The sequence below is a fragment of the Galendromus occidentalis genome, unplaced genomic scaffold (genome assembly GCF_000255335.2).
Source record: "Galendromus occidentalis unplaced genomic scaffold, Mocc_1.1 scf7180000077517, whole genome shotgun sequence".
In the NCBI taxonomy this organism is placed as follows: Eukaryota; Metazoa; Arthropoda; class Arachnida; order Mesostigmata; family Phytoseiidae; genus Galendromus; species Galendromus occidentalis.
This window is the reverse complement of record NW_003805505.1, coordinates 149,477-164,046: the sequence shown is the minus strand read 5'-3', so window position 1 is coordinate 164,046 and position 14,570 is coordinate 149,477. Positions and strand designations below refer to the sequence as shown.

The 14,570-nt window shown below is 51.7% G+C and overlaps 1 protein-coding gene across 1 annotated transcript; it reads right to left on the bottom strand.

Moving 5' to 3' along the window:
* Positions 1-11,144: 11,144 nt before the first annotated feature.
* On the bottom strand, positions 11,145-12,850 carry LOC100904919 (glutathione S-transferase Mu 1). The gene is made up of 4 exons (XM_003747361.1): positions 12,698-12,850; positions 12,256-12,359; positions 11,679-11,920; positions 11,145-11,585 (listed from the first exon to the last, which is right to left on the bottom strand). The coding sequence occupies exons 1-4, from the start codon at positions 12,714-12,716 to the stop codon at positions 11,228-11,230; spliced, it is 723 nt and encodes a 240-aa protein (XP_003747409.1). The 5' UTR covers positions 12,717-12,850; the 3' UTR covers positions 11,145-11,227.
* Positions 12,851-14,570: the final 1,720 nt, after the last annotated feature.

The following is a 14,570-nucleotide window of genomic DNA, read 5'->3' as shown; positions in this document are numbered from 1 at the left end:
GAACTCTCACGCGACCCCGCAAGGTGCTCGTCACAGAAAGAGTTCATGCGAAGTAGCTCGAGCGAGGCTGGGTAGGAGGTGTTTGCCACTAAAAGACGAGTCCCGTCAATCGGTATGAATTGATAATGAGGAAGTAGTCCCACTCGGCAACTCGAGAGATCCATGATGACAAGGGAGTCGTCGTTGGTCAATTTGGTCCTTTCCTTTTGAATTTGATAATTCCCAGAGTTCGGCTCCAGAAGAATGGAGGGAGACGAGACAGGAGGAGAATAATGCGGGACTCGATGCCGATGCTTTGTTTCCAATCAGAGTAGCTCCACACCGGGACGTGCGTGCAGTGAGTGAGCCTGTGAAGTTTTTTTTAAGCACACCGCTCGTCCGACAGCATCGGAGAGGGAAAAACGTAGATACAACAAGATTTATGACCTTATCGACAGCTTTTCTATGCCTCGCAGAGAGTCATAAGTCACCAGCGCTCACTTCTTGTCGACCAGGCAGTCGGAAAGGGCAAAAAAGGCATCTGAATCAAAGAAGGGACGAGTTCGGCACGAAGTCGAGACAGGGTGGAAAAAGGGCAGGGACCAGCAGCAGACCAGACGAGACAAAAAAGAGAACTGCCGGACAACATTGTACTCACCTTTGTGTCGCAGTCGATATCATTGCTCCTGTGTTGTCTGTGTCCTCGTCGGGTTCATTGCTCTGGCTCACTTTTCCGATCGATCGTGCTCGGAAATACGTTCATCCCTCCCCCGAGATTTTGATTCCGACACAGCGTCGGCGACGGTGCTCGCCCACGTGATGGTTTCCCCTGCAGTCGATTCCGCATCTTTTCGAATAGACAAGTTCCTCTTGCCAGTGTGGATACCCCTCTAGGCTCTTGTTGAGAGAGAAAAAAAATATAGAGAGTCCGAAATTCCGGCCCACATCAGAAAAACACCGAACGATTGTGTTTTCAAGTCAGCCAGTCACGAGTCGGAGGGAGTTTCCCGAGGGTGTATGCATTCGATGAGAGCAGGCGGAGCGAATCCTCCTCGGAGCCCGGGAAGCTGATGTATCCGAAGAACCCACACGAGAGCCTGAGGGCCGAAATACGAGTATTTGACGTTGGCTTCGAGGGGCGAACTAGGCATTCGTGTCCCTTCATTACTCAGCTTCACGCTCGGGAGATCTACGATTCTGGGGTAGCTGCAGCTCTCATTCGTCTCTCTTGCACACAATGGTCCGAGTCTTGTGCCGAGTCTCGGGGAGCCGGGGCCCCCACCGCCGCCGCTGCTTCTGCTGGCGGTGGTGGGCGTACTTATCATTACCTAATTATAACCGGCTGGTCATTTGAAATGCACCCCTTGTTGCAGCAGACGGCCGTCTTTCACTGATCGAGCTCGCTTCGGTCCGCTTCGTATTTATGACGAATATTCTCCGCGATTCGTAGCGGATTCTTTTCACGGCAAGTTTTCCTTTGAAGAAGTTTTCGCTATGGACACGCCATCGCCGCGCCTTTCAGAGCCTTGGGCCGAGGGCCTACCGTCGAATAGCGACCTAATGAAGGCCCCACCGAGCGTGAAAAAATAAGAAGAGGGAACCCCTATCATCATCATGATCATAGAGCACCATCAAACGTTTCTTCCTCTATCCGCAAGGGCACCATCTTGCTGTCAAATATTTACCTAGCGGCAGCAAATACCTCTCGAATGACTGACCGTTCGCTACAGGAATAGCTGCCGCACTCGAAAGCTGCCGTCTCAAAGCGAATGGCCGGACAAACTTTGGGGTGCAACCGATCATCTCATTACTTCTGTTTGTCCGCCTGAATGTGTTGAATAGTTTCAAAAGACCGCCGCTGACTCCGAGCGACAACCAGCGTTCGCAGCCGCATTCCAAAGAGGATGACCATCTGCGATGCGGTTACCAATCGGCTAAAACAGCTTGGACGCTAGCACGGCGGCATGACTCTGGATTGGAGAATTCGCGAATATCATGAATACTTACATACAATATCACGAATATTCGATGAATCGATGATTTCGTGGGCGATTAATGGAGCGTGCTGGCTATGGAGCCCTCTCTTCTGTGAGCCTGACGAAAATTCTCTCAGAGGGAACGACGTGCAGGATTTCCGCTCACCGGACAGAATCCGAACTCCGAAAGGACGAATGCGGGATATCTGCCGATAGCGGGGAGGGAAACTCATTCCACGAATTATTTCCGGGAGACACTTTCATCCCTCAGAAAATTCACCTCCGGTCTGGTGCCGAGTTGTTCGAAATCTCTTGCTTTCAACGATAAGAATTCCCCAGAGTTTCATCCTCGTTTCCTTCCCGGAAAGATCAGCAAGAACTGTGTTGTGTCCGATATTATTCCGGGCTACTCCGACCCCCTGCTCGACTCTTAGAAGACTCCTTGCTCGAGGTCCTCTCGGAACCGGCTCTGCCGAAGATGGTTGATGTTTGAAGCACTCCTTCGCTGTATGAGCTTGGAAGGTATTGATGGGGAAAGTTTGCAGTGTATGCCACAGTCCGGCGAGAATCTAAGCGGACAGAAATGAGGATTCCGCTCCTCTCATGATATTCGAGCTGCCAACCTGATTCTGTCTAGCCCTAGCAGCTGCTTCCGGCTACGCGGGATAATTATCATTTCCGCCGTCGAATGCGTACTCAAAGTTTCGCGGCAGTGAAGGCTGCGGCGAGGGTTCCTCGCTCGAATGGGCGGCTCTCATAATTCACGGGTTGCTTTCGTTTCCCGGATGTCGCTTTGCTGGCAAAGAGCACACTCTTTCTTCTTCCTAGTTTCACTTGTAGTCTGACTGCGACATCACTGTTTCCGAAGCTTGCTCCCCTCCCGGATCCAGAACCCTATCCCGTTACACGGATAATTATTCGAGAAAAATTAGAAACGCTCGAGCATCGTCTATCCGCGACGGTGAGCAGCGAGAGGATTGAGAGAGGACGGAAGGGACGAGCCGTAGCAGAATTGCGAGGAAGGAGCAGCGGGGAGAAGGATCTTGATCGGCCACTTATGCAGAAGTCGCTATTTTGCTTAGCAGTAGAAGCAGCGGCTGCGGTGCTAGCGGAGGAAGATGATTTCGAGGCGGAAGCTTCATTCTGAACATATGCTTCCACCTCATCAGCGGCACTGGAAGTGAACGACGTGCTCTGGAAGGGAAAAAACTCCATGAGCATCTTGACCTGGCGCCTTGAGGGCATACGCGCAGAAATCCAAACGCGGAGGCAGCTGTTCAAATGGGAAAAACCAAACGATGCAATAAGAGCGGTCGGCTCTCTGAATTCTACAGCTGCTCGGAATTCCATGTATGGATGATACTGAACAAAGGATGAGATGGAAATCAGGTCCGATTCGGGCCGTCGCGCCGCAAAGAGCTCGTTACGGAAAGTTATGGCGGGAAGTATCCCTATAATAGGTGATGGTTCCTCAGATCACGTTTTCGAAAATCTTGGCCTGCTCAGCGCTTATTCGTGGAATCGGTATCGCACCTTGCGCATCAGAGTCGACTCTTGACCCATTTCGTGATCCCTCCTATCGAAATCTTGTCTCGGATATCCATGGAGACATCGCATCCATCAGATTATTTTCCCTCATCTGGTCAACGACAGGGAATACTTCATATCGTCTCGTCTGGAGGCAGTCGGGCATGCTTTCCTGCGGCTGTACATGACAGAGACCTTCTGGTCGTCTGAGTGAGAGTCTCAGAACCAGCCTGCTGGCCGGGGTACGAGTCTGCCGACTGGTCGACCACGTCCGGATTGTTGATTGAGATTGTCTATGACCTTGATTTCGCCTTTCCCATCCGTCACTGTCAAGGGCGTCCTATCTCTCGGTAGGCCGACTGTACTCCTATATTCCTTCTCCTCCCCTGCTCAGCACTCGAGACGCTGCGCCTCTCTCTCTAGCGTCCGACATCTCTGCGTCTAGCATGTCCGGGCGGGACTTTCTGCGGCACGTACCCTATGTGGGCAGAATTATAGTTACAGACGTCCTGGTGCCAGAAGAGCGTAGGCCAGTGCTGCGATGTCCTGGTCTCTTACTACAATCATTCTGCGTGACGACTCCCCTCGGTATTCACCGCCACCAAGCCTAGGTAGCACTGAGCGGTTCGCTTGCCAGTCTCCTGTACTTTTCTCTCTCTCTCTCTCTCTCTCTCGATCCGTCTACATCAAGCAACTTACGCCAATGTCATGGTGGGAAGAGTGTCGGTGCCACCAGCGAATGACTTCCTCGAGTTCCCCGAGTGGCTGTAGCGAAGCGCTGCCCTCCGCTCACTGCTTACCACATTAAGTCACCTGTAAGTTATTCACTTGCGTTGGCGAAGGTGATGCCAGCCAAAACGGAGGAGTGACAAGAGCAGAGGGACGACGATTAAGGAAAGCGACGCCGACGGTTGCGACACCACGTTGTGGGACTCGAGGCAGACGAGTGTCTGTCGTTTGCCGTCACTGATCATGTGGAGAAGAGAGGAATCTTCATGCTCATCTTTGCTTCTACATATGGAATGAGGATCAGATTTGGGCGCCCATTCTACTGGAGGACGAAGGCAAGCTCGCCATGTAGAGTAGCAGGCTGTGAAAATTTATTTCCGGAGATCGTCACGATTGAACCAATGATTAAACCCCGGGGATCGGCGAGGCTTTTGCTTAGAAACGAAAGGGTCAGAAAATTGGCTGTGAGTTTCAATGACAAAAACTCGATTGGCCCTCCGGTCTCCGGGACACATAATTGCAATTAGACATCAGCCCGATTCGGCGAGAGTCGCGTACAGGGGAGCAAGAAGCCTACTAACGAAGGCTTTCAGCAGACGCTTGGATCGGGTGGATCCTCTCTTAACAAGCCGAAGGCTGATTATCCTATCGGATACCTGAGCCTTAACTACATGGGAGCAGGAGCCGCGGATAGATGAGCTCAGCAGCCATTGCCTGAATTTGAAGGCGATCCCATGATGAAATCCCGAGATTCGGATGCCGCGGGAAACCATAAAATCTCGTATTTATACGGTCGTCGCTCTCGTTTAGAGACAGACGGCATGAACATGGGTCGGCGGGCGCCGACTCGGCTTCCGATGACATTTATGGTCTTCTGGAAGAACATATTTTATACACCAGCGTCTCTCCGTGGGTTATGGCTTGTGGCTCGAGCCTCAGCACGGTGGTTTGGAAAAGAAGCAGGAATGTCCTCTGGGAGTGCCAAGAATCAGGGACCTCGACATGAGACTCCATCACGGGCAACCGCCTAATAGAGTAAGCTTAATAATTCATAAGTGTCTGAACCCCTTTGCAATGTTTTCCCGGGGGAGGCAGAACAGATATTTCTTCCCGGAAGCCAGCCATGATTCGGTACGTCGAGTGGGATTCGTATCGAGGTCGAGCCTCAGCCATTATGCAATCATTCCTTCCTCCTCGGAATCTCTCGGAGACACATTACTCTATAACGTTTAGCTCGCGTGCTGTCTGAAGTAATTCGGAGAGGGTAGGTGTCTCGGACATACGACGCGTTCCATCGGAGCCCCGGGGAGCCTCATGAAGCTCAAATGGATTCCTAGCCTTGAGAGCGTTCCATCGAGTCGCGAAATTGAAATACCAGACAGCGGGAACGGTCAGGCGGATGTTGGGCTGTTCGGGGAGCAACTCTTGTCGTGGAAGGAAGTTTCGTACGAGTCCGTGGGGTGAGCTCGGTCCCGTATTTGATGAGGCCAATCAACTTGGCCCATTGGCGCTCGTCCCTCGGAGGACTTCGAATTAAGCCAAATTGGTCTCAAATCAGAACCTGATCTTCTTCCCGCTGCTCCGGTCTCCCTTCCTCCACCGGATCACTATTCGCGGCTTTGTCATGAATTCCAATGTCAGGTTCACACGTCGGTGCCAAGCAACGGCCAAAGTATGAGCCCTGTACCTTTTGTACAGTAATATCATAAGAGCCGTCAGGTCATGTGGTATGCGAGGATCGTGTGGCAGACGCGAATTCCGAGTCGGGATTCTCATGCCAGATTGTAATCAGCATTATTTCGACTGCGAATCCCATCTATAGGAATAGATTCCTGCCTGCCTGCCATGAATAAATAACCGATATGTATATCGGGAAGTCCTGGATTTTTCTCCAGCCGTAGATGGAGCATACATGTACAATCGTATCTCCTGATCTGGGCTCCTCTCGTCGCAAAGCCTTGGCTGGGAATGAAAATCCATATGGATCGAGGCGAATATCTGAGGTATCGGGTTATTCTTCACCATGCTCTCGTCGGAGCAAGGTTTGAGGCCCGCTACTCATAACGCGCAGCCGGACTGACAAAAACTAGATACCCTCGGAGGCTAACATGAGCGGTTTCGGTATGTGTCTCTCAAACATTCGCTGAGCCTCCGTTCGTCGGCTGCACTCAAAATTCGAGCCTCCGCACTCGAATACTTCTTCCGTTTGCATATTAAACCCATCAAGGAGTCGCGGGTGGGGTGTCGACCACCCCTGGAGCTCAAACCAGTGAGCCGGTGAGCTGGAGGAGTATAAGACGAGATCTGCGGGAGTGGTTGAACGAAGGAATGAGCGAGCGAGCGAGATGGAGGAGTACGACAGGGGAGGAATGGGGGTCGAGGGCTGCCATTAAGAACTTTAAATAACTTCAAGTCGTTCACGCTTAAGGTCGATACTCGCTAGGAGGAGGAGGCTCTGGCCGGTCGCTCGGTTGAGCAAGCGAGCGGCGAGTCTGCCAGCGAGTGTTTTTGTTTGAGCGTGGCTCTTATTGCATTTTCCAAGTGAACGCCCCGACTCGACAATAAAGGAGCAACTCGGACGCCAGGAAGCAACGATATTACTTCGGAAGCCGTCGGAGAGTGGCTCGCGTCTCACCCCACCTCATATTTCCACTATTGAAAAACCATTCCAAGCACTTCCTTCCTATCGGACCGTCCGATAGAGTCCACACGGCCCCTATTGAAAAAACGATTAGATCTATCTGTCTGACCTATTCTCAACAGAATGTATACGAGCGAAGAGGAATGAAAACGGTGCGCCTCCGAAAGAAGAACCGACTCGTACCCATACCGGCAAACGACCGCGGCAAACATGGGATGGATCCAGCTACCATTGAACGCCTGAAGTTCCTTCTCATTGATCCATCCAGGTGCCCCCATGACATCCCTGTGGACGCAATCTCTGTCCTGGTGGAAAGAGAACTTACTCAAAAAAACTTGAGAAAACCAGACTCGTGAAGTAACCTACAGCGAGTTCCGGGGGATGGGTGTCGCGAATTGCTCTTTTGCGATCCACGCTTCCCACAGTCACCAGCTAGTCAATCTGAGCAGTCTCCATCGTCCCGTCCTCTCGAAAACAGGCCGGGCGTCTTCAGACGTCGAGCTGGAGGTGTTCTCATCGAGCTGTGATCTGGCTCCAATGATGAGTTCTCACCGGGTCGGAGTCCGTCCAAGGTATTCGAGAAATCACGCAGCTTGAAATTCCATCAATAAGCCTTGAATCCGACGGCTTGCCATCGGCGAGTCGGACTGGACTGTATAATTCGCACGGTGTCCCCATCCATGTCCGGGCCTGACGGCATCGGGAAGATACCGAGTTCGGACATGAAATGATTCCGCTCCGCTGTCGACTTTCGAATGATCCCACGGCTTTCAATCGATCTATTGATTCTCATCTCGCAGAATTCGGGATCTACGAGTGATTCTTATCGCCTAAAACCCACCGAGATGCCGAAAATAAGCCATAATGAACCATTATGTCTGACACGCGTTCGGCCCCCACCAGGAGTCTTCATGACCGGAGCTACGGCTGGCCGAACGACTGCAAGACTCATTGCCGGTGGGACTCGCCGACCTACTGCTCGGTAAGCTGGGGCGAGCAATTGAAAGCCGACTCGGAACGCGCTTATATAACGCAGGGAGAGAGAGAGGGAGAAAAGCATTTGACCTATGAGGTGAGGAGACGGACGCTCGAGGGAACGATCGGCGAACAGGTCTACGAGTCCTTGAGCTGAGTCGAATTGCGAATAGAAAGCAACGATAAAAGTGCCTCGTTTGGGGAACAACTTGTAGTGCTTGGGACAATGAGGTTACGACCTCAAATGCCGCTCTGGTCTCGTGCGGGCTGTAAAGAGGTGCTTTATGACCGAGCATTGACGCCGGAGAACACGCTCGGACATGTTGCAACCTGCCGAGCAAGCATTTCATTCACTTAAAACTTCTGCAAACAACCGCTTATCGGTGCAACGAGATTACGGCAGCAACGACGTCGATGAAAGACGCGTGCGTTAATCTTCTCGCGAGGGAGGGGCACCCCAAGAGCGGTGCGCCGAAAAGATCGTGGCGTGCCCTCCGAGCTTGGTTGCGTTCCGAGGCGGATCGTTCTCCGCGCGCTCCGTCATTGATTAGCCTGGAGCGCCGGAGACCGAAGGGACGCCGATGATGAGCGAATGATAAATCGAGGTCTCGCAATTCTTTCTGTACCCTTGAGCAAGGCCCAGCTCGCGTCCCTTATGGTCTGTCCGCCCGTCGAAAAAAACACCCAAGATGGGCTCGAGGCTCGACTCTTGACCGGAGCCCGGGGACGGTTCGAGGTCAAGTCTCGTACGCCGGCGCTGTGCTAATTTCAATTTACATTCTAACCTCCAATCATCGCGTATCAATCCGTCTTCCTTTGAGTGCTGCGGTTCGGCGGCAGCCTGGCGTCGACGACGACTGGCCAGCGATTGGCTCCCGGGTCTGTTGGGCGCGGGGCCAAATGGGACGAAGGGAGAATTTCCGCCCCAGGATTCTGAAGCGAAACGTCTAATGGACGAGGCTGCAATACACCATCCGTCAACGACGCAATCGCTTCGCTTCTACCTGATACGCCAGCTCCAACGACCGCAGCTTCTGCGTACGCTCTCGGTTCGATAGCGCATTTTGCTCCCACGGAAACTATCGGGAGGGAAAGCAAAAGGTTGATTCAACGGCGATCTTCTGCGAATTCAAGAAAATTTTCTGATCCCTTCCGGAGAGCTGCCGCTCCTTGGCATTACGGATCGACCGTCAATCTCGAGCAAATTGAAATGTCGGAAAGCGAAAATGAGTCTTCGAAAATTTGTCGCATGAAAACACTCGCGGTCGAATGCAGCATGAACTTCATAGAGAAAAAATCATTTTAAACTAAAGAGTCCCGCTTGCTCAAATGGATTGCAAACAATTGGAGAACCTGATCTAAATTTTTGACCTTCGACGGAGTAGAGTTGGACCTTTGGATGGGTTTCTTTTCGGCCACATCGAAGATTTCGCGTTCTGATTCAGACCCCTCGACAATCGTCGAGCTCGATCAGAGGGACTCCTCGAAGCTTTCGTGGCTATGAGAATCACGCTAATAATAATCGGAGTTTTCGCATCATGTCTCCTGTCGGATGTGCGGTGTCAAGCTTTTCTGTGCTGTGAGTGCAATACTGCCGATCGATACAGCTTCGGAGAATCCTGAGATCGGTCATATACTTCGACAGAATAATTCGATCCCCTCAATCAAGATGACCAATGATACGGAGAGAAAGCGAGAACTCATCTGCGATCGTTCCTTTCTTTAGTGTACGAGGCAGAACCGCTCCTAGATTGGATCAAGTGTCTGACGAACGTTCTCCCGAAAGCCGTGAGTGCTGTGCTTGAGGCAAAATATTGGGGCGCCGATCTGAATTTCCCGTTCATTGGCTCTCGGATGGAGTGGAGGGGAGAACCTCGATTGCTCGAGGTCAACCACCATGCGAGCGAAATTCTCGAGAGTTGTCCCACAGAATGATGCAACCGTCCCCATTCCCCGTGGGTTCTGCGGGAATGAAACGCTCACGGGATAATGGATAGCCTCATATTCACACTGAACAGAACTCTTCCTCTGAATCACAATGGAGAAGATTCTTCGCAAAACTTGAAGTTATTGACCGGGGCAGGACATCTGGATGCCCATCTTAGAGCCCATTGAGGATGAGGCTTCAACAGACTTCATCTTACGTTGCAGTTAGTTGAGCAAGGGACCAAGCTTCGTCAGAAGTACTATAGAAATATGACAGCCCTCGAAGTCACCATGAAACTCTGCGCCGAAGCGCCGCAATTCGTCGCAGAATACGTGAGTCGATTGCCCAGAATCCTTCCAAAGCTCGAGCTCGTGACTGCGATTGGAGGTCTTCGCCTATTTGAAATGAGTGCTCCCCCCGGGCTCCCCGCTACAGCAGACGGGCTCCTACCCACTATCAGCGATTGCCTCTCGCTGAAGATCATTGAGGAACTCCCCACGTACAGGCCGAAAAATGCCGTCGTCATAGCGTAGAGGCCAGCCCTAACAGATTTGTCGCTCACTTACAGACGTCCATCGCGAGGAAGTTCCTGAAGAAGATCCCGGTATAGCATTGTTTTCTCAGAGATGAAGAGACTCCGAGTATTTCTTATACGATGCCTATCGAATTTCACTTTGATCGTTGACGCTCATGCCGACAGCGGCACTTCTTATATGTATGATCGATCTAAATTATTTTTTCTGCGTAATTGCGGATGATTCTGACTCTTGACTTTGCATCTCCGCAGTCAGAGACGATGGACATCGCAGACTACGGAGCGGGAGTTTGTGCGAACAATACGGCTTTCCAATTCCCGCTTAAAAACGAAGATGGCAAGCCCATGGATCCCTACAGTGTCACTTTGAAGAGTATCGAGGAATCTCGAGGGCTCACGTCGCCGACAACGGCTCCCTGAGCTAACAAGATCGTTCCGGATTCGACCCCGCGCTTAGGGACAAGTGAATAAACATCGTACTTTTCCTCGAATCGCAAAGATCCTCTCACGCCCGAGGACCTCTCGCGGGACGATTCTCTCGCGGGAGAGGGAGGGACAACATTCATATCCGAATATCTCGAGCTGACTCATCCTCTGTGCTTAAGCTCTGAACGAAGTCTTTCAGCGACGATTTCTCGACGCGAGACCCTAATGCAGGAGTCCGTCATGATTCACGAGCCTGCGTTGCGTATCGCTCCTCCTTCCGCGAGAACTCATGTACCAGGAATCCCTCACCGAGACATCGAACGAGCTAGCACCAGCGGAGCTGAGCAACGAGGGTAAGAGCTTGGGGAGCGCCATCTCGAGTTGCCACCTTTCGGAAGCACGTCAACAGGATCGCGGGAAGAAATTTGGCCTGAGGTTCAGCTAGATGCTTTATTGGGGATAATTTCTCATTCTCCGCAGAGTATCGTAATATCCTGTGATCGACTGTATTGTTATGCTTTGCTGTGGTTGATGCTCCCCCAGACCGGGGCAAGCGGGCTGACGAGGGGCCAATCTATGTATCTGTCGGATTTCATGTAGGCCTCAATCGCCGGTAATTTCCTGATCCGCTCAGAATAAGAGGCGATATTCGGGAAAGCGTCCAGGATAGTCTTGTCGAGAAGGATGTGCCAGTCGAGCATTTCGTACAAGTAAAAGTCGACATAGGTCATTAAATCTCCCATGATCCATTGCTTCTTGTCCAGAAACTGGTCCCATGTTTTCAGGACGTCTCTGATATCTTGCACGTAGTTCGGAAACCTGAACTTGTGTGGGAAGGTCCCTCCATAGCAATATCCACAAATGGCTGCCCTGAGAATGGGGTGAAACCGATTTCAGTTTTTCAAGCTTCGAAGTCCGATTCGGGGATCGGGGGACGACTCTTCGAGGGGCTGTACCACTTACCGTAGATCGGTCACCTCTTGCTCGTAGACTGTGAGCAGAGCGCGTTCTTCCAGAGAGGTGGGAATGAGTCCATGCTTCTCTCCGAGATACCTCATGATGGCCACACTTTGACTGAGCTTCAGCTGCGACCCGTCAGCCTTTGTTTCAATGTAGTACGGCAAATTCGGGAAATCCATACGGCTCTCGCCGGGTCCGCCAATGATCAACGGAGACGAAGTCTTGATTGTCCTCCACTCGTTTTTCTGTGCTCGTGTATTTAGTTAGTAATCATCGTTATTGAGATTGAAAATGGCTCGTCAACTTTGGTCGTCGAGGAAATCTCACAGGGGATGTGGACTTCTCCGAGGAGCGGAATGAACTTCCTGGAGCTGAAGATCCGGGAAGTCCCGGGGTCAGAGCCCTAATAATTGGTGATCGAATTCGCTACGAATTCCCCGAGGTAGAGCAGAGGACGAGAGCTCCATATCATTCCGTGGCAAGCCCGCGAATTCGATCTTATGGGGGGAAATTGGGGAGTTTCCTACTCCCCGTAGTTGGGAGAAGCCCGAAGCTTTCGGTACGTCGCTCTTTGGCGTACCTGAAGATCGTTCCCCAATGTGTAGCGTGTCTCTTCATATTTTTCGCCGACCTGCTCCAGCAACAGTCGTATCGACTGTCCGAGGCCTCGCAGGTCCCAGTATCCTTCGTAGAGAAAGCAATAATTACTAAAGCAGTTTTTCACGCAAGTGACGCCAGACGAAGGAAAATTTACATCAACATATATCCGAGTGGAGTCTCTCGAAAAGAACAATCGGCTGAATCTGAACTGCTTGAGGAGCCGATCGTTGAGATATCTCTCAAGAAGTCTAAGAGAGGCCTCAAGAATATTTCAGAGATCATCTAGCCATTCTCCGCAAAATACATCGACTCTAGAGATCACCATCGGTTTGAGGCTCGATCATCGTTCCCTAGAAATCCAGCAGGAGCGTCCGAGGCAGAATAACTCTTCAAATCGGAGATTCCGCGAGGGAAGAACTCACCCAGAATCACTGAACTCATCACGGTGGAACGCTCACGCTAGCTGACGGCGGTGATTTGCTATGCCACGAATGCCGGACTAGTTGACAATTGAAGAGTCCTTGAGACGGAGAAAGAACGCGGCGAGTGCTCCGCTGATGGTCTGTCGCAGCCATGACAAACAGATTTTCGAATTCTCTGCACTTTCACCATTGGGACAACGATAGCGTGACTCGGCCAAACTCGCTTTACGGACCCTCAAGATCCCCTCGATAATAATGCTTTTGAGTGCGGGACGGAAATTCATCATACGGTTCTCATTCATTCTGCAAACCTCATAGAAGTTTTTCTTTCCGCGAGTACGGCTTCCGGTGATCTTGGCCAGCCGCCGCAAGTTCCTCTACAGTACTTCCAGCGGAAGAACTATCCGAGTCGTGAAATATTTTCCGCTCCGCTTCCGCAAGTGAAGCACCGAACGGCTGCTTTGGAAAGTTTCGCGAATTGGTTTTTCGGTTCGGTCGGGGAGAAAGAGCTGTCGGTGAGACAGGGTAATCTAATTTGGAGTGCTGCTCCGAGCAAACGTTGTGTTCTTTTCTTTCAGAGTTTTCTCTCCCTTGCAATAAGTTAAATAATGGATGCCACTTGGCCCGTCGTTGGCCACCGACTCCCCTTTCCTTTTTCCCCGCGGCTCCGTCCGACGTCTCGAGTGGGAAGGCGATCCTCCTATTCCCTGGCCTTTTGCCTCCTCTCCGCCCCGGTTCTCATCAGTTCATCAGGCTATTTGTTCTAAGTGCTTCTCGCTCCTCCATGGGGGAAGAGAGCGGGGGGCGAGGAGTTTCGGTGAAAGGAACCTCGGGCTTCAGTATGGTCTCTTTGCAGCGATTTCTGAAAGATAACGCTAATCTCAGCGACTTACCTCGTTTAATGGGAACAATCGCAGCCTTTTCTCACTGGCTTCGACAAAGAGTCGCCGTCGCAGACCAACTTGCGGGTCTCCCGCCAAATGTTTCGTATTTCGTTGGGAATTTTCTTGCTCTTCGTTTCAGGACAATTCTAAAAATATCTCGATCCCCCTTATAATCCGTTAGCATTCCCCGCGTATTCTACAAAGCGATCCGTAGCGTAGGAAGATGAAGGGGATATTACTTGAGGAAAGCCGCTCCGCGGGGTTGTTGCTCTCCGAGAGAGGCTTCGCCCGAAGGTCGTTCCCCGGGATGACGGAGTACGCAACCTCACTGTTTCCTCATGAATATATATGCATGCGTACGGGTCCTCCTGTTCGCTGCTGAGCCTGAACGTGGACCGCATCGACCGAACTGCAGTTTCAGGAGTGTTGTTTCCCTGCGATCCACAATACCCTGTTGTCTCAACGACAGAGGCGTAAACATAACGCCCGCGAGGCCCGGGTCTTCGGGAGCTCGGGTTTGGAGTGAAATCGAATGCTGGAATTCTCCCTTGAAGTCCTGGCATTTTGCATTGTTCGAATCAGAAGTTTACCGTGAGCGGATTTTTTTTCTATGATCCGGTGATCGATCGCAGCCCTGAGAGCGAAGTTGTTGCGACGCCGCGGAGGCGCAAGTTTCCCGAAAAGTAATGGAGTCTGTGAGGTGGTGAGCGGGCGGAGACCGCACCCGGGAGCCTCATCCCTCGCCGCTCTTATCACTACATTTAAACGTGGCGGCAAAGAACTCCATCATCGCTATCCGCCAAGTCTCGTCGAGTAGCTGACCGCACTTTGCATGGACAAGACCGATGACGGATCGCTTCCTCACGGACATCGCAACTCCCCCCTGCTCCTCTTTCAGTGTGCCGACGTCGGTCGGTGTATGTACATGCTGGGAGATACGGCCGCCCGCCAGCTTCGGGCTTGCGTAAGATCCGTTCTCGTTGGTCGTG